General features: G+C 37.1%; 1 protein-coding gene across 3 annotated transcripts; it reads right to left on the bottom strand.

Annotated features, from left to right (window-relative positions):
- Nucleotides 1-2,394: 2,394 nt before the first annotated feature.
- nrf1 (nuclear respiratory factor 1) lies at nucleotides 2,395-19,304 on the bottom strand. 3 transcript variants are annotated; one of them, XM_077234458.1, is made up of 12 exons: nucleotides 19,163-19,304; nucleotides 17,071-17,320; nucleotides 16,725-16,839; nucleotides 15,900-16,026; nucleotides 15,668-15,811; nucleotides 12,753-12,911; nucleotides 12,058-12,261; nucleotides 11,323-11,424; nucleotides 11,045-11,202; nucleotides 10,137-10,178; nucleotides 7,885-8,009; nucleotides 2,395-3,918 (listed from the first exon to the last, which is right to left on the bottom strand). In XM_077234458.1, the coding sequence occupies exons 2-12, from the start codon at nucleotides 17,291-17,293 to the stop codon at nucleotides 3,758-3,760; spliced, it is 1,560 nt and encodes a 519-aa protein (XP_077090573.1). In that variant the 5' UTR covers nucleotides 17,294-17,320; nucleotides 19,163-19,304; the 3' UTR covers nucleotides 2,395-3,757. The 3 variants fall into 3 exon arrangements, with proteins under 3 accessions (XP_077090573.1, XP_077090574.1, XP_077090572.1); XM_077234459.1 differs by lacking the exon at nucleotides 10,137-10,178 and having other exon boundaries at nucleotides 19,163-19,291; XM_077234457.1 differs by lacking the exon at nucleotides 10,137-10,178 and having other exon boundaries at nucleotides 11,045-11,424; nucleotides 19,163-19,291.
- Nucleotides 19,305-20,224: the final 920 nt, after the last annotated feature.

The raw sequence follows: 20,224 nt of genomic DNA, 5'->3' as shown, positions 1-20,224 counted from the left end.
TGTTGTTAAAAAAGCCTATTCGATAACTAACTGTCCATCACTTCCATTATACAAGGTGTTTGATGTCCTCCCATCAGGCCATAGATATAGAACAATTTAGAGGAACATATATTTTTCTTACTATATTCATGCTCTTATAATGTCTCTGTTTTGTATGTTTATATGTGTATTAATGTGATTTTTGGCACCTGTGCAAACCAAATTTCCTGATAAACTGACAGGCAGACAGACAGGTAGGCTGGGTTTGGGGATAATCCATTAGTTCAGAGCTACTGCTACATGAACGCCTGTGTGTGTGTGTGTGTAAGAGAGAGGGCCAGAGGGATGCAGTGTGTATTAAGATATTAGCAGAGATTAAAGCTCTGCCCAAGAGTTTGTGGAGCTCCAGGCTGGAGGAACAACCCCCTGTGGAGAGCCATATCCTCTCCTTAACACAATCAATACTTCTGCCCCATATTCCCCTGATGACACAATACCACCAGACGGCTATTACCATTTGTCTATAATTGCAACCTTCGTAAAAAGATAAAACTAATAAGGATGCCTATACATTTACAGCTCTGAGACTGACGGTGCAATAAGTAACTTTGGCTTGCTTGCGTTAGCAAAGCTTTTTTCTCTGTCTGTCCAACTCCAGTTTTAGCTGATTACACAAATCAAAATGTTTATCTATGGGGAACAAGTGATGGGGAACAAACTCGTAAATATATGTTAAGAAAAGAGAGGGACAAAACCCCTCTATTCTCCTTAAAGTAACGCATAAATTGATGGGACAAATGTGTGTGCAAGGGTGTTGACTGGATCACAATTTTTCAAAATAAAGGTTATCATGAGCTGAGCTGTAAGTTATGTTATATTCCTACTACTACGGTACTACCCAGTATATTCTAGTAACTCATTACATATTATATACAGTGAAGTCTTGAGATCACATTGTAAATTTGCATGCTTATATTAAAACTTTTGATACTAAAATTGTTCCTCCTAATTCAACTTAGCTTCACAGCATAAGTGAAAAAAAAAATACTCCAAAAAGAACACTTTATGATAAAACTATATTGATTAACACAATTTATTACTTTTGCTATTTAAAGTTACACAATTAACATGTAACGTTTTATGATTGAATATGAATTAAAAATAAACAGTATGTTTTTTAAATTAACATTAGCATTGATTAATAAATGCTGTAAAACTTGAATGAATTTAACTGTATTGTAAAATGTTTTTATTAATTTAATTTATAAAAAAAATACAAAAGCCTTAAAGAAGTATTTCACAAGTGTATTTGTTGCATAAGTATCAAAGATTGCACTACACTTGTCAGTGATTTTACGAGTGACATCACACTTAAATCAGGTACGTAACGCTCTGATGTTAAGATAGAATTGTGGTTATGTATTCGGATTAGAGCTGAACGCTGTTCTGTGGACACGGCCCGGACTGAGGAACAGATTGGCTGAGCACTTGGTCGGGATGAGGGCGGGACCAGGGCCGATTCTCAGAAAGCGTGCTAATAAGAGTGCCTTAATCTGCAGCTCACGACTGACGCACACGCACGCGTGCACTGAACATCTCCTGCCAGCTGCCACCATGACCTGGAAACCACAAACACACAAGTCCTCACTCCCCTAACAGTATACACACTTCCCTTAACGTGTCCCTCTCACTTTGCTCTGTTCAGAACGGATGTGGTTTGATAGGGATTAGTCACATGCTTCATATCTCTCTCCGATCGTGGAGCTCCACGCTGATAATCTGGAAGTGGAGTGGGACACTGGGATGTGTGCGGTGCCTGATGGATTAGTGCGTTTCCCTACTCCTCCCTTGGCAGAAGGACACGGGCCTTAAATCCAGGTTTTAGCCAGGAGGGAGGGATCAGGGTTTATGATGCAACAGGAGCCCCGTCCATCACAACAAGCTGGAGGTGGGGTGCGGATGTGACCATGTGTTTTGAAGTAAAGAGGTCATGGAGTTTTCGTGATGAGATTACTCAACTTCATAAAAACAAGTGACTAGTGACCTTGACATAAAACAGGTGGTATCTAAATGCACGCAGATTACTAACTTCCACATTGGATTTATTTTCAAATTTTGGGATTTATGATGGTATTGGTGCAATATGGCCCATAGTTCTGAATGCCAATTGGTCAATACAGCGTTTCCAGTTGTGCTAAAAACCTGTTGATCCCACTGCACAGCTCCCTTTGAGGCTAACTATAAACTTTTTATATTGCAGTGTAATGAACTATAACAGCACAATGAATTTCCTTACTAAATTGTTATAATCAGAAACCTGTCTTTAATATTTTATGTAGTACTTGTATTATTATTAAAGCACTTTCCTTGTGTCAGCAATGATTATATTTCTGTAAATCATTTTCAAAAACACAATTCTGAATAGTGGCCACTTTATTTCCAAGACTGGATAAAAAGGGAAAGACAAACTCTGTCAATGTTGCCATCATTCTTTCACCAGCAACATGGGAGAGTTAGGTTTCATCAACCTTATATTTTACATATTTTACATAAAAAGGATCTCATTGCGTGAAGTCTTACAGACGTATAAAAATTCAAACCGACAAGGAGCAGAAAACTTGACAGAGTGGGTTATGAGTGGAAGAGGTGATTAGGTGATTAACAGTAACAAAACATCCATATTTGACACAGATTTGCATTGTAGAAACAATACAACAAGAGCTTGGGAGATAATAGATATGAATTTATGGTTCTTTGCAATATATGCAATAACATCAGAATTCAAAATATTCCCTGCATCATATCTTGAGCTCTTTCAATGCGTGATTGTGTTAATCTAAAGATATGAGTGCACGTCTAACCAAAAACATTAAAGAAAAATAAATTAAAAAATAAATTAAAAAATGTCCCCAGCAGTTTCAAAACAAGATCAGTTTCCAAAATGCTAATATACCATGAATATGTAAAGTCTGTTCATTATCGGAAGTATAAAAGTTGAACGATACGGAGTGCTACATCTTCAGCCTTGTCATTGGTAAGTCGTCGACATTTATAGTTATCGATTAATAGTACAATTCAGTGAAAGTCTATAGACAGCACTGAGCGCCAGTGTTCTTCTGTACCGACAGGAAACAGTGGTCTCATTCAATATACCACACAATCATTCAAGGTCATACCATTTTTTTTTTTTACATTGGGAGTTAATGTGAAATGCATACACAGAGAATTCTACATTATACAGCCTGACAAAAAGACAAAAAAAAAACATGCATGTCATCTCAGTAGTCAATGGAATCTAACACTAAAATCGTAATGCAATTTTCACATAATATATTAATGAAATTATTCAAATATGGCACAAGATGGTTCACTATATATAAACCTAGATAAAAACTAAGGAGAAAACATATCAAGAATGACTTATCTGGGGAGAAAGGAACAAATTATGCCAGTTTTTGAAGATTTGGTTGATTTTGTTTTCTTTTGTTGAGGATACATTTCTTTTGTTGCAATACATTTATTATCAAACATCAGCTAAAAAAAATTAACTAACGTTAACATATTTAACAACACTAGAAAAATAAGAAAAGGAAAAAAAAAGGCAATGAACTGTGTACAATGTAAAAAAATAACAATAATAATATTAACAGGAAAAAGCCATCCAACCCCTGCAGACGTATGTGAACAGGTTCAAATATTATTTTTACACTATACTCCAGCAGCCACTTCACATAGGTGCTGAATTTCCTGTCCCACACATCTGCAGGGGTAGAGTATGTCACTGTTCTAGGGTCACCACTTCCACCGCCTGTCCGTCAAGCGTTACCGTGTTGTCGATGCGCGTGGCTACGGGAGCCATGGCCACCTGAACGGGTCGATTTCCCTGGGCCAAACTGGTGACGACCGTCTGATACATGCTGACTGGAATCTGGACGAGACCTGGGATGACACCAACACCCGTTACATATATGACAACTGCTGTGTGTATAAACTAATTTTGGTCACTTCACAGATCTAGCTAAAGAAGCACAAAGTACAACTGTGATGTCATCAGCGAAGACATAGTGGTTTGGGATGCACGTTACTTGTCATTTGAGACAGTTGGGAGGGAGGGGAGTTTTGAAGTGTGGTTGGATGAGGCCGCAGAGCGTGCGCAATCGAGCGGCCATGTTAAGAGTTTGAACGCTACGTGGCCAAGGCTGGGCTAGAGCATCACACTGCAATGCGGAACAATGGAGTAATTGAGGCGGCCACTCCCAGCTTCCGTTTCTCTCTCTCTCCCTCACTGACTCGAGGTTAAACCCCTCTCTCTTTCTCAATCTACCTCTGTTTCCCCGCCCAGCTGTGAGCAGAGCAGCCTGGATCACTGCTGCAGTCTCACGGGGCAGGAGAGTGAGCAACCTGCTCATATGGGCAAAGCCAAAGGTCAGAAACTAACCGCGACTCGTAAACCCATCGAGAAAGTCTTGCGGTTACGTACCTGCCGGCCGCTGGGCTTGTGTGTTGTGTTCGTTCTCTGAAAGTGTGCTGAGAAAATAGTCTCACGATGCTACTCTGTCCCAGAGCCTCAAAGAAAGGCTCATATTTCAAACTCGTCATTTAGGCTGTCAGTTAGTTTATCTTTTCATGCCGGCACAATCTCCCCAAGCTAAATGTTCCCTTTAATCGCAGCTTAACACAAAAGTAGATCAGTTTTGAGATTAAATGTATCTTAAACAGGCATGGAAAATGATTTTGGCTTGTTCCCCGCAGAATTATTTAATGAATAGGGTGAATCTCACAAAACCTGTCAAGAAACGTTCCTAAAAAATAAAAATGCATTAACGAGGCTAATAAAATGAGCCTAATTAAGCATTAATGAGGCTATGATAATTAAGCCCTTCACCCAATATAAATGGTTGTAAATTCAAATAAATAAATAAATATATTATTTTCACTTTAAATTAAAAAAGTGCTTATAATAACAATGAGGTTACACTTTATTTTAAGGTATCCTTGTTACAGAGTAATTAGACATTTAAGTACTGAGTAATAATAATCAACTACATGTACTAACTATACGGTTAGGATGAGGGTTTGATTTAGTTGAATGTAATTATGCATAATTTATAGTTATTACTATAGTAATTAAAAAACACTCAACAAATGACAAATAATAGTAATGACGCTCAGTTGTCATTAGTGTAAATTCAAATAATATAATAATATTAATTAAACTTATGTAAATGCTTCATATAAATACCTAAATAATATATCTTTGTGCTCTCTCTCTCACTCTCTCTCTCTCTATATATATATATATATATATATATATATATATATATATATATATATATATATATATATACATACATACTGTATATATGTTTTTTTATATACATATACACATATTTATGTTTTTATGAGATTAACCCCTTTAAAAAGGGGAACATCAGTATACAAGTGACTAATTTCTCTTAATCACATCTCAATAATTTACGGGAGTTTGGAATTATTGTTTTTTTGAGTGAAGAGCCTGCAAACCCTCAGTCACTCTGACATTGAGGTTTTCTACGAGGCTTACGGAGCGATAGAGGGGCATTGGAGCAGGAAACATAAATCAGTCACGATTACCTCAGACCAGCCACTTCAAAGCTGCACCCGCGCTGCCATTTCGCTGATTGAATAAGGTCAATAAACACTGGCTGTCCGTCAAGTGTCTGTCTGTTGTTGACTACGCTCTCCCAAACCTCCCCGTGCTGAAGCACAAATTGGGTTTAATTGGACAGCTTAACGTAGAGGGCCTCGTTTTGGGCAGAGGTGGCTCTCCGGGACTCACTGCTGGTGCTGGTTTAGATGAACAGTCAACATGCTCGGTTACATACGTGGGAAACGGGACGTACTAGCATTTTCTGTACTGCCCTCCTCAAGAAAGATTCCTTGTGTACAATGTTATATAAAGTGACATCCTCTTAAAGCAGGTTTTCCTTCATTGCAAAAAAAAAAAAGATGGCAGGGTAAAAAAAGGCCAACAGATGGTCAATCAAGAGATAGAGAGTATAAAATGTCCTCTAGGCTGCGGAACCAAAAAGTATACTTCAATATGTAGTACATCATTTCATGCATATGTAGAATTGCTAATAAACTTAACGAATCAATTATATTAAATATTTAAAAAAAATGAATGTAATGGCAGTGGTCATATATTAATGCCAAGAGTGAGGAAAGGCCTAACGCCCATGTCTTTAAATGTAGTTTTAATGCCTGCTAATCAGCTTTTATGTTTAAATACAGCCCTTGCTCCTGTCTATTGTCTTAATGTCATGTGAGATTGTGTGTGTGTTTTATAGACTGGGCTTCCCGGTCCTGACAGCTGGCTCTGTGATTAGACTATGCTCTGATAATGGAGAGGATCAAAGCCCTTTAAGAGGGTTCCTCGGGGGTTTAGGAGAGGGGGCTTCTCTGTGGTCAATGGGGGCAATGGGGTAAGCCAGGACACTAGGTACGATAGGTCACTGGGAAATGGGCAGGTATGATTGGACCAACGTTTGAGAAGAACAACATTAAAGCAATTTGGACTCCATTTACTTTCTTAATGGATGTTCTTGGTCTTATTGTTATCGAACGATTCATTAGTGTATATTAAAAATAAAAAAATAATAAAAATAGCATACCATATCGATTGTCAGCTGATTTATCGGTAGATATCGAATGATATTAAACGATCTTAATCTTTAAATTTGAAACTTTGATTGAATGTTCCTACAGCCGACAAAGCATACGCCACTAACCGAATGTCCATCCAAAGAATGAATTTTAGAATTTACTCATTTATTTTAATTAAGTTGGTTTAATATGAACGCCAAAATCATTAAGGCATAAAGTTACTATTATATATTTTCAGCAAGTTTCTTTTACTCCAACCAATATGGATCTGAAACAGTGGACAATGAAATATTTAGAAAATCTCAAAAATGAATAGCCATTTTTCATACTGTACCTTATGTATTGCATAAATTCACTTGTAGCTTTTAAATTATTTTAGGTTTTAGTGTTACTGTTAATTTATTTAGTGTATTATCTTAAATTACTACAGAATTTTGAGTAACACTTTGCAATACTGTCCCTTTAGTTAGTGCTAGTTTATTATTAGTTCACGTTAGCTGTTTATTAACAGATAGTTAGTAAATGTTGAAATTAACAAACAATTATAAAGTGTGAATTAATTTAGATTTTTGTCATTGTTTGATTATTGGCTATAACAAAGAAAAGATTTATCGGCCTATTGCATCGCCAAGAATTGTAATATTGGCGTATCCCTAAAAAATGCTTTGTCTGTTATCCTAAATCAACTTGCAACAATTTTCCACAGAAATGTGTCACATTATGGAAATGGTTTGCAAGTGGCACTTCACTTTGTCCGGAAAGATGTCACGGTCACAAGAGAAAAATACATAAACTTATGTCGATTTTCTAGCTTCTTTCAATCTAATCTAGTTTATCGTAGCTAAAAAAGGAAACGTGTCGTGCCATTTCACTACGCTGTAATGAATGCCTATAGTACACATTAGTACTACAATTGGTTTGTAAAATGGCTTCTAATGCATGTGTAAGCAGCACTACTAGAGGGTGTCGTGCATATGCAGAGTTCTTAGCGGTTGAGTCAAAGCAAGGATTAGCAAGAAGTGTAGAAGCTAGAGTCACCATCTGTCCCACAAACACCCCGGGGATTACAATAGACCTCCACGGACTTCCTCACGCTCTAACACACCTTACATGAGACCCATACGTTCCCTCACATACTAGATGAGTGATGACAAAAGGGGCGTTTCATCATATGTTTGCCCACCCCACACTTTCCTGTTTGTTATGTATTTGAGGATGCAGGAACAGTGTGTGGATGCTTGTGATATAGAGCATTCATACCACTGCCATCCGAAACGCCGGTTAAAGCTCCTACTGCGGCCGCCGTTTCTCCCGCTAACACGATCTGTCCTCCGCCCTGAAGAGTCGCTTCCGCTAATGTCGCCACTGCCTGAGCTGCTGCTTCACTGCAACACACAGAAGTAAATTAAGGAAATAATCTCACAATATCCCAGATTTTTATAAACATGCAATGCTTTATACAGGATTTAAGATGTATTGATGTGAATTGGTGTGTACTGCCCCCTAGTGCAGGAAGTCACTCAAGAGGAATCAGAAAAAGATAACCACTGTCCTAAACAAGTTCTTCTTGCTCTCGTGATAGATGTCCAAAATACTGACGCCCATTTCTGACACATAAGTAGATGGGTTACCAAGCCCAGGCCCGGTTCCAGAATCAAATCGAGTGGTCTAGCCTTAAAGGAGAACTCCGGGCAATTTTTAAGTTAATCTTGATCGTTAGACCTTTGTGAGTACTGACTATAGAAAAAAAAAACGAACCGGATTGGTGCTTGCTACGCGGAGCTGCGACCGCGAATGCCCAGAGCTCCCACCCAGCTAAAACGGCAGCTATGGGGGCATCGACATAAAGAGCGTTTTTGAACCTCTTAACAGACACAAAATGCAATTAAAATGTCTGTCCAACATGAACAGGGACCCTACATGTGAACAAGATGCGTTTAGCAACTTAGCCATTGTTTCAACTCACCTAAATAGTATTTTAGACGGCAAGCTGTAGTCTCGCGCTGCAGTCCCGTGCTGTAGCCGGAAAAGGTAAACAATGTCCAGGTGGGAGGAGCGTTGATCATGTGCGACGAGTTATGATCAGAGTTGCTTACAAGTGAAGAAGAAATGGTTCGTGTTTGTGCCTTTCCGAATTGTGACAACAGAATGCGAAAATATAAGAGCTTAAATTTTCATCGTCTTCCTTTCCATGACCTCGAGATTCTGCAGTTTGTGGCTAGTTGTATTTCAACTTGATGTGCAAACTCCCGTAGAAGTACTACGCGCTAAAGATTACCGCATTTGCAGTGAACACTTTGACAAGGATGACTACACACACTCAACACAGCGGGGCCGTTTGAAGAAAAATGCCATTCCATGTACGAAGACTCGTCGCACATGATCAACGCTCCTCCCACCTGGACATTGTTTACCTTTTCCGGCTACAGCACGGGACTGCAGCGCGAGACTACAGCTTGCCGTCTAAAAGACTATTTAGGTGAGTTGAAACAATGGCTAAGTTGCTAAACGCATCTTGTTCACATGTAGGGTCCCTGTTCATGTTGGACAGACATTTTAATTGCATTTTGTGTCTGTTAAGAGGCTCAATAACGCTCTTTATGTCCATGCCCCCATAGCTGCCGTTTTAGCTGAGGGGGAGCTCTGGGCATTCGCGGTCGCAGCTCCGCGTAGCAAGCACCAATCCGGTTCGTTTTTTTTTCTATAGTCAGTACTCACAAAGGTCTAACGATCAAGATTAACTTAAAAATTGCCCGGAGTTCTCCTTTAATGCCATATCAGATTTTTGTCCTGTCCATTGCAATGGTCACTATGTCAATCATTGCAATTTTGAGAGTGAATTCCGCATTTGCAGTGTGCACATGGCAGTTAATCAATGAAGCTGTCTACACTATCGTGTCTACACTCTGTTTGTTAAAATGATTCACAAGCTTGCATAATTCAGCACTGCACAAAAACTGAGCGGTGAGTGGATTCTGACTAACTGATTGGCCATTGAGATCAAGAAATCAACAGATATGTCTGTGACTGGCTACATTGCTCAACACTGAAAAAGCACGTTGTAAATAGAAACATTTGACACTCTCCAGATATACTCGCCAATATAGTATTATTACAGCTTCAACTGAGGATGCTAGTGTGCTCTTGCTTTCATTTGAGGGTGCTTAGCATCCTCTAGAACAAGGCCTGGCCGAGCCTCAAGAGACTCTGGCATAACAATTAGACCGTTTAAACTAAAATCTTTACGACTCATCTAATACAAAGATTGATGCACTCGGGCTAAAAAGAACTACGTTTCAAACAGAGACCAGGCTTGATGTAAATCTTAATGTGTAAAGCTAAAAAGAAATGTAAAATAAACTAAATAATATAAAGTTTCATTTCAGCAAAAGAGCGGTAGCTGCTTGTTCTCCGCTCCCACACATGTGAAGACTAGCTAGGTAGTCACTACCAAATTTAGCCTTTATTTTTTGTCTTTTTTATGTCATGCATTGCTGAAGATTTATCCTTACTTGTAGATGAAGAAACTTCTGCATTTGTCCTTTTCAGCGACCCTGTTGATAACCATTTATCCATGTTTAAATCTGTTGCAGTCTACAGTAACTGTATGCAACAAAAGTATGGTAGATAAATTGGTGGTTTATTCTTAACACAACCAAGTGTTACCGATAAAAATCTAAAATATGACATAGTATTTTGAAATTGAGAGAAAAAAAAAAAAAATGACACCAAGTCGAAATTGTGAGACAAAATGTTTTGACATTTTCATCACAAGACTTTATCTAACTTCATAATTAGTCATAATTATATAAAGAAATAATGACACACTAAGTCTGTCATAACATTAGAAAATTACTTGAAAAGATGAAATTGAGTCACTTACAACAGTATGTCATAATTTCAACTTTCTAAGCCATAATTATGAGATAAATATCCAAAATTGACATTCTGAGATAAAGAACATTGACAAAACTCAAATTTTTGTTAAGACTTTTTAATCTAAATTATGACTTACTACATGATCATGAGTTTTTATTTTATAATTTGAATTCAAACAAAGCATGATTTTTTCCCCCCCTATGTGGCAGAAATGGGCTTCCAATCCAAATTTGTAGATGTCCTGACTGAGCTAAGCAGACTGATGGTGGATTTACTGCTTTAATGAAGACTGTTGAGCAGAAAACAATGCTTCCTCAGCCTAATTGTTGTGGGAATGGAGTATGATCCAATTGTTCCCGTTGTGCTGTATTTTTGAGCTGCTGCTGCTGCTAACTCTTTGTGATAAACAGGAGAACAGGCTCAGGTGAGGCCTGTTAATAAGACCCTGGGGACTTAAACCTGCACCTAGATGCTGCTGCGGTTCAGTATTTCCTTTCTTTCTCTCCCCAACCCCAGCTTCACCTCTACTTCCCATGAGTACCTGTTGAGTGCCATGGTAACAGTTGCCCCCTGTTGCATCTCATGTGATGCAGCAACCGCAGCTTCGGCTAAGGAAGCCACAGCCTGCGTGGCCTCCGACGCTTGCGTGGTCTGGATGGTCATCTCGCCTCCCTGTAGTGTGGCCCAATTCTGCTCCACCTTAGAGACGAAATAACAATAATAGGTGTGAAGGGAGAGATATGACCTAAAAGCACAGTTATATATGTGTAAGGACAGGACAGAACATGCACATGATGCAAAAGTGTGCGTTGACATTACCTCTCCATCTGTCACTGTGGAGTAATTCACCTGGGCGACTGTCACCGTGCCGGGCAATTCTGACGCATCTGCCAGTGTTGCTACCGTGGCTCCAGTACCAACCTTTTAATTAGTTCAAAATGTGGATGTTAGGATACTGTAATGTGACCACTGGTGAAAATGTAATACTTTTTCTTTACTATATATCTTATTAGCATAACTAAAAATTACCATTTTAAAATTGTGGGGACTTTTAAATGTTTTAGAAAGAGGTCTCTAATGCTCATCAAGGCTTCATTTATTTGATTTAAAAAAATCAGTAATAACAGTAATATTGTGAATTATTATAACAAATTAAAATAAATGTTGTATATTTTAGTACATTTTAAAATGTAATTTATTTCTGTGATGGCAAAGCTGAATTTTCAGCATCATTACTCCAGTCATCAGTGTCACATGACCCTTCAGAAATCATTCTAATATGCTGATTTGGTGCCCAAGAAACATTTCTGATTATTATCAATGTTGAAAACAGCTGTTTGTGTGCGTGTGTATATACACAAGTTTATACACATTCAGAACAATTACATGTATAAAGGCAGTAAATATTTGATGTCATGTTGACTCTAAAATTACATATTTGTTATATATTTTGATCTCCCTCTATTTTAAAAATGAAGTCCTCCAGTGGATCTTGTAAATACTGTAGTCAAAAACAACCGTTTAGTTGTTCCCACAACTGGGACCTGAGCTCACCTGTATGAGCGAGACGGTTCCATCAGGATTACTGATCGTCTGCACTACGGTCTGTGACGGCACTAGGTGTGCAATGCTGTGTGTGGCTGTTGTGGCAACTTGCTGTGGGGTGATCTGGTCCTCAAAGGCGTAGAGCAGGTCCTCTCTCCCATGCTGCTTATAGCAGTTTTTAACGATAGTCCTCAGGGCTTGCGTCCATGACACCTGTTTCCAACGGAAATAAGCTCTCGATAAATCAAGATGATGCAAGCTTTAGCTCATTTGTTTCAATTCAGATGCCATTTTTTTGAAAGCTGACAAAACTATGGTGTGGCTGATTCAACAATTCATTTGTCACATTATCATTTAGCATATTAGCATTTATCATAGAATTAAATGTTTTAGTAAAAATGTGTGTTGGTAAATACTGCTGCTTAGTACTGTATATTGTTATTGTTCTATATTTTAACAAATTAAAAGGATTAAATATTACCTATTCTTATTTTAATATAAATTTCTACTGTATTTTTCTTCATATACTGTATATATATATATATATATATATATATATATATGTATCAATTCTACACACACTTTAATATAATGTTTTACCATTTAGTTTTGAATTTTAACCATATTCTATATAATGTTGGTCAAAAATATTCTGTAGTGTTTTTTCTTTATGCCCCAGTCCTAGCGTGAGCCCCCAACACTACCCTCTGTTTCTGCTCCTCTGTTCGGACATCACTGCGTACGTTGGCCCAAGGAATGTCCTCCGGCCACCAGATGGGCTTGCAGCTCTCTTTCCCCCAGCCAGGCTTCCCACGGCCTGTGGAATACTTTAGCATTTCTGGAATGAACGCTCTGAGCTGGGCCTGAAAAAGCAACAAAAAGCGCACAATCACTGTGGGAGATTTTAAACTGGGAGTGGCAGAGAGCACGACAGCCTCTGGAAAAATGTAATTTGTGTGAAGAGAGTTTGGAAACACCAAGCTATTGATTTTCCCCTTCCTTCTGCAATTGAGTACAGACAGTCTGCTGACACGTATAGCTTGTGAAAATCTAAAAGTAGACTATTAGGTTTCCATTTAAAGATTAATCTATGGCTGAGGCTCCACTGCACACTGACTGCAGGAGATTGAGGAGATGGAACATGCATCACTGCACTATAGATTATGTGGACAGCAAATAAACACTTTTAAGTTTGGTACACTACTGTTCAAAAGTTTGGGGTCAGTAAGATAGTTTTTTGAAATAAATTTTACAAAAGATTTCTATTTTAAATAAATGCGGTTCTTCCGAACTTTCTATTCATCAAAGAGTCCTGAAAAAATGCATTACAGTTTTCAGAAAAATATTAAGCAGCACAAAAGTTTCTTGAGCAACAAATCAGCATATTAGAATAATTTCTGAACGTTCATGTGATGCTGAAGACTGAAGCAATTGCTGTTTGACACAACTACCACTTTAATGTAAAAAACTAAATAAAACAAAAAACTATGCATCTGTGCTGTCTCTTTAAAGTTTAAAGATGGCAATGAATGGTTAAATAGATGCAAGGAAAGATAAATAAAAAAGCTGTATAAATGCAAATCAATAAAACAAAGAAATAGAAATAATAAATGCAAGAAAAAATAATAATTAAAAAATGTCAGTAAACGAATTTTGCAATGATGCCATGTTGCTTTTGGTTAGATTTGAAATGTTTTTGAATGGGTTTAAAGTCGTAATCTAAAAAAAGTGTTAGAAAGGAATTGTTAAGGTATTAACACGACAATCAAGGGGCTTATTTTTTTTTTTGCCTGAATGAGTCCATTGACTTTAAAAAAAACACACAGAGTTGTATGGGGCAGTCCATTAGCCCAGCGACAGCTCTGTCCTGGGGGTGAGGGTGGAGTTTATCCCAGTGCCCTCAGTGCCCTTGGTAATTCCGTAGGCAGGCCAGGGATTGTACTGCACAGAACTCTGTAGCAACGTCTGTTCACCTCAACATCACAGGCTAAATTTGGCTTGGGAGGAATAAATCAGTTCCCAAAAGAGCTTCTCCCTCCCTCCCACTCTCTCACTGTCACAAACACAAACACTTCCTTTAAGCCTGACATTGGACGGTGACAGACAACAACACGGCGAACAGCTAGTAGAGAAGGATTTCAGGAGGAAATAAAAAGGCCAATTCATTTCTAAGATTCTTCCAGTTGTGATTGCTGGAAAAATTTCAAACGGTACACTCAAAGATTATTGTAAAATATTTAAGCATACCTAGTAAAATGTATACTCAAGATATATATATATATATATATATATATAGACACACACACACTGCTCTATGCTAATATTTAAAGTACCAGTAAAAATTTGGAAACATTACTATTGTTAATGTTATTGAAAGAAGACTTATGCTCATCAAGCCAGCATTTATTTGATCACAAACACAGAAAAAAAACAATACTATTGTAAAAATTATTATTACAATTTAACATAATAGTTTTCTTTTCTAATATACTTTAAAATGTAATTTATTTCTGTGGTCCAAAGCTGAACAAAACAGCTTTTTAATCAATTTAACACATCCTTGCAGAATAGAAGTATTAATTCCTTTGAAAAATGTTTAAACTTTTGAACTGCAGTGGATATTGTTTCAAAGGATTTCTATTCTAAATAAATGCTGTTTTTTTTAAAACTTTTTATTCATCAAAGAAGGTTATAAAAAAATATTAAGCAGCACAACTGTTTCCAACATTGATAATAAATCAGCATATTTAAATGACTTCTGAAGACTGGAGTAAAGATGCTGAAAATTCAGCTGTGCATCACAGGAATAATTTTTAAATTAATTTTTAAGTATATTCAAATAGAAAACCATAATTTTAAATTGTAAAACCATTTCACAATAATACTGTTTTTTTAAATCAAATAAATGCAGGCTTGATTTCTTTGAAAAACATTAAAAATAGTAATAATTCCAAAATTTTGCCAAGTAATGTATATATTAATAAAACTCAATTTAAAAATACCAATGTACATAAATAAATCATGATAACAGCTAAAACCTGAACTTAATAAATACTGATGTTAAGTACAGGGTTCAAAGTCATATAACAGATTGTCCACAGTGGCATCATGAGTTGTAGGCTCTTGTGTTTGTGCAGATGGTCTAATTACATGGCGAAGGAATTAAGAGGAATCTCACGCCCCAAACACACCGATCAGATGCCCATTCCCTCCCCCTTTTCTGTTCTTAATCCACCTGGGAGCCAATCAGAAACCCCTGTGCTCGGCCACGATGTGCCGGATAATTACTTGCGCGTACAAGCTCACCTGATGATCCCTGCACAGACCTGCCTCCAACTGCCACAAACCAAGCAAGGTGCGTCTGTCCTGCGGGACATTAGCTATCAGCACACAGCATGTGGGGTAGTGAGTAATGGGCTAGCTGGTAAATGAAGTGGCTGAATTGGTTATGTGGTCTTATACCAGGCCAAAAGTAAAAGTAACCTGTGCTAAAACCCTGTAGTGGTTGAAGTGAGACGACTTCTACGTCTCGTTTGAAAGCTGCTGCACGAGTCTAAAAAAAGCTCATTTGCATGGCAAAGCAGAAAATTCCTGGCTCATAGTGCCACCTGGTGCCCACCTGTGTCATCTTGTCCACAGACACTGGTATGCCGTCAATAGTCAGTGGAGGCAATTCAGAGGTGAGCTCCCCACCACCAGGGGGCGCATGTTCAGCCAGAGCATTTTCCAGATCCTCCAGAATCATGCTTTTGTATTTCCTCACCTGATCACGGGACATCAAAACAAAACCTGGGTCAAATCAGAAACAGTGCAAATGCTATGAAGAAGAAATGCATAGTAAATATACTCACCACATTCTCTAATGGTGCCGCGCCAAATACTCTAAACACAGGGTTCGGTTTAGAGGGAGAGATGCACAACACAATAGCCTGCTGGCCAACCCGTGTTGTGTACTCGTCTAGAGTCGCTCTCAGCTTCCTGCAGACATAGTAAGAGTCAGTGTTGTTATTGTTAACTACAATTCGTAAAAATAATGCTAACACTTTACAATAAGGTTTCATTTAACTAAATTAGTTAACGTTGACTAACAAAGCACAATACTTCTACAGCATTTATTAATCTTAGTTAATGTTAATCTCAACATTTACTAATACATTTTTAAGATCAAAAGTTGTATCTGTTAACATGAGCACTGTGAACTGACATGAACATAGGTTAATAAATGCTGTAAAATATATTGTTCATTGTGAGTTCAAGTTAGTTAATGCATCAACTAATGTTAAAAATGATGAGACCTTATTGTGTCAGCAAAATAATTTTTTGTAATTGAAATTAAGCTGAAATTAAAAAATATAAATATTAAACGAAAAACATACACTTAAAAAACTTGAAATGTTTCTTTTGCAACTAACTCAAATACATTTAAAAAAAAACATTAACACTAAATAGATATTTAATAAAGACAACAAAAATGACAAAAGCACATAGCCAAGTAACTAAAACTTAAAATATAAAAATAACAGCTAATTTATAATATTAATAAATACATAATAGCATATGAATAAGATAAATAATACTTTATTTTGATTGTTTTAATCAATATATATTATTTTATGTTGTAAAAGCCACTGGTACTTAATACCAATTCATTGAACAATACTGTGAATATAGGTCACCTAAGCAAGCGGGTCTGTTGTCTTTTACGGATTGAAGGGTTTGATTCAAAGATGTGCGGCCGTTTACGTTTCTTCCCTGTTGCTACAGCGGCAGCTGCTGCCATGCCAACAGGTCCTGAAAAAGAATTAGGGGCATAAAATCAGCTGTTTTTAGACATTCTTTAACATTCAGGATATACGCTGTTTGTGTATTCACTGGGAATTGAATCAATGAGTGACATTGCTAGCACCATGCTCTATCTTGAGCTGTAAGACAGGTGCCAATTTATGGTTTAAGTTCGCCATCTAGTGGTCAGTGTAATAACCACTAGTCACAGTCAAGACACAACAATGTGCTGGAACCGACCTGCAGCAGCCAGATGTGCAGTGACCTCATCTGTTCCAGTTGAGTTGAGGATGTCGGAGTCATCATAAGCGTCATCATCGGGCGAGGAGGGCGAATCCTCATCAGCGCTCAGCATGCCGTGCTCTGTGTACGTGGCGACATGCACCTGCCCGACCTGCTGAGAGACGGCATGGGCCTCGATAGTGGTCATGTGCTCTGTCTGATGCACCGTGTGGTCTTCCATCACCCGATACAGTTTCTCTCAAACACACTGAGACACACATAAACAATATATTAGCACACACACATTCCAGAAGTAACTGGTTTGCTTACATTAATAGATTAGGTTAGGGTAAGAGTTATTGACCAAATATTAGGAGGTGGGCCAAGTACTCAAATATACATGTTTGTGTGTGTGTGCAAGGTATTTTAATTTGTATATGCATTAAAAAATGCACTCAAAAATTTAAGGGGGCATCATCTTATATTAGCTACCAAAATCACTTTTTAGTTGTATGTCATGTGAATCAGACTTACAAGGTATTCTATTAGTATAGTGCCGGCAGAACTGCCTTTATATTGCAACATCATGACAAAACATTTAATCTGGGGTGAAACCAGGTAAACTGGGCCAGAGTGATCTCAATGGCATTAAGTGGTCTGAATCAGCCACCCAAAATTTGACATTTGTAAATGTATATGCTATTTATCCTAAGTAGTTTGCACTTACAGTGTAGGAAAAGGGTCTCCTTTCTATACACACAAAACTTATCTAATAACCATTTCCATAAACCACTGCATCTATTTTTATTGCTTTAAACATCACTCCAGTAGGGGGCACTAATCAGCACATATAAACTATAATTTCCTCATAATATTATTCTAATTATTTTACAGTGATCATGTTTTTTGGCTCAAGTCTGTACGACTGACTGCTTTCTGTACATTTACCCAAAAGGATGTTAGAATTCAAAATTATTAACAGCATATACCTTTGCTGTGCGTATTACAATTGAGTAATGTACAATCATGTAAATAAATACCTCAGGAATTATTTACAGGAAGAAATCAAACCTTTATCAATGATAAACTCAATGACACAGAAAGAGAACATTTTTTAATTAGGTTTTATTGAATAATAAGATACTCTAATGACATTTCTCTCACAGCAAGGAGTATGGATTAAATTTATTAAAACGTTTTGGATTTTTAAAAAATATGAAATAAAAACGTATATAGGAATAACTTAGGATGACGTAGGTGCTACGAATGATCCACATAGATAAATACACAACCTCGCGTCGCGCGCTGCATCATCATGATCATAATCATGATCATTCTGTTCAATTCAATGGCCCTGACACTGTTCTGGAGAACAGTAACGTTACAAATGACCAAAAATGTTTACAAATATCAAAAGACACTTCAACAACCACTAATAGCCATTATAAAAGGTAGGCTTGAATATCTAAAATAACTGTAACGTTAGATTAACGTTAGTGATGTCTAGCATTAATAACAAACACATTCAATGGCGGTTATTTTCAAACTGTGAATAATACGTTTAAAGAGAGCGAACTGTAATAGTGAAACATTAAACACTGAAGCCTGTTCAAATTGATATTTCATACACGACAGTACAAAATTCAGACGAGCTTCATAACATCTAAAATTATCTTTTAAATCAAATATAACAGGCACCGGTGTCGACTCTGTATAAAGCGATTTAAACACTCGACTGATCGATAACACTTCTTTGCTAATATGCCATGAAACATGCATTCAAATCTGATTCCCCGATCAAGAGCATATAAACACAAGCTCTCAAGCACTGAAAACCCATCTAGTATCTTGACAAAACAAGAGCGATTACGATTGCACATATAAATTCAGTAGGCCAAAGGCCTGCGACAGCGCCATGATTATTTTGCCCCAAATTTGAGCGGGGTAAATAATATTTGGCATCCTGGCAAATGCTTTCGATATCGTCCCGAGTTCTGTTTCGCATCGTCGCGATCTGCATCTGAGTGTGTGAAAGACAAACGCTGCCGGGTTGTTTGGTGCGGCTGCGCCGGGGCTGAAATGGCTGGAGATTGCGCGGTAGGGCACTAACCTCAGAGCGGCTGCGCTACTTCGGGCCTGCGCTGTGTGGCGGAGCTGCGAACACCAGCTGCAATGGAGGACAAAGAACGAGCAGCAAGTGCGCGCGTCCTGGGCTCAGCTCAGCGGCTGATGCGCGGCCCCGAGCGAAGTGCACAGAACAAACCCCGCCCCGAGCGAAGTGCACAGAACAAACCCCGCCCCTCCCTCTCATTCATTCTACAGACTAGAGCCTGAACTACGCTACATGATAGTGCAGCACAGAGTACACACTACACTTTCAAAGAAGTGTACGGGAAATAGACATTTTTCTTGGGCCTGACATATTTGTTTTTGTTAATGTGAAATTGCGAAAAATGTGTATCATGCACAGTTCATTAAAATGTGGTTCGACAGAGAATTTAAAATAGAAATAAATATTTTTTGATTATTTTGTCAAATTACCAAATTATTTAAAATAATTATTGTACGCTATTTATAAATGTATATATATATATATATATATATATATATATATATATATATTTATAAAATTAAAACATGTTTCACATGCACAGTGCCTTAAAGTTAATTAAGTTTATTAAAATATGGTACAACAGAATTTGTTTTGTTGAAATTTGACAAATGACCAAATTATTTCAAACAAATAATGTATATTTAATTTACACATAGGCATATATATATATATATATATATATATATATATATATATATATATATATATAGGCAAAAGCTTTTTGTGTCTATTTATAACTGGGTGAAAAAGAGTGAACAATTCACATGTAATTGTAAATTAAATTATTCAATTTGTTTTAAAATATATATTTTATTAGATTAGTTATTTATTTTTTGTTAATATGAAACTGAAAATTTATTTTTCACGTGCATGGTGCATTAGTTCATTAAGTTTATTAAAATATGGTACAACAGAGAATTAAAAAAAAATAATATATATATAAAAAATATATATTGGTAATTTATAATATATATTAAAAAAAATATATATATATTATAAAAATATATAATATATATAATATTTTGTTTTATAAAAAAAATGGTAATTTGTCAAATTAAT

This window comes from Siphateles boraxobius, unplaced genomic scaffold, assembly GCF_051911475.1.
Source record: "Siphateles boraxobius isolate OS27281-9 unplaced genomic scaffold, OSU_SipBor_1 19, whole genome shotgun sequence".
Taxonomy (NCBI): Eukaryota; Metazoa; Chordata; class Actinopteri; order Cypriniformes; family Leuciscidae; genus Siphateles; species Siphateles boraxobius.
This window is presented reverse-complemented; position numbering and strand designations above follow the sequence as displayed.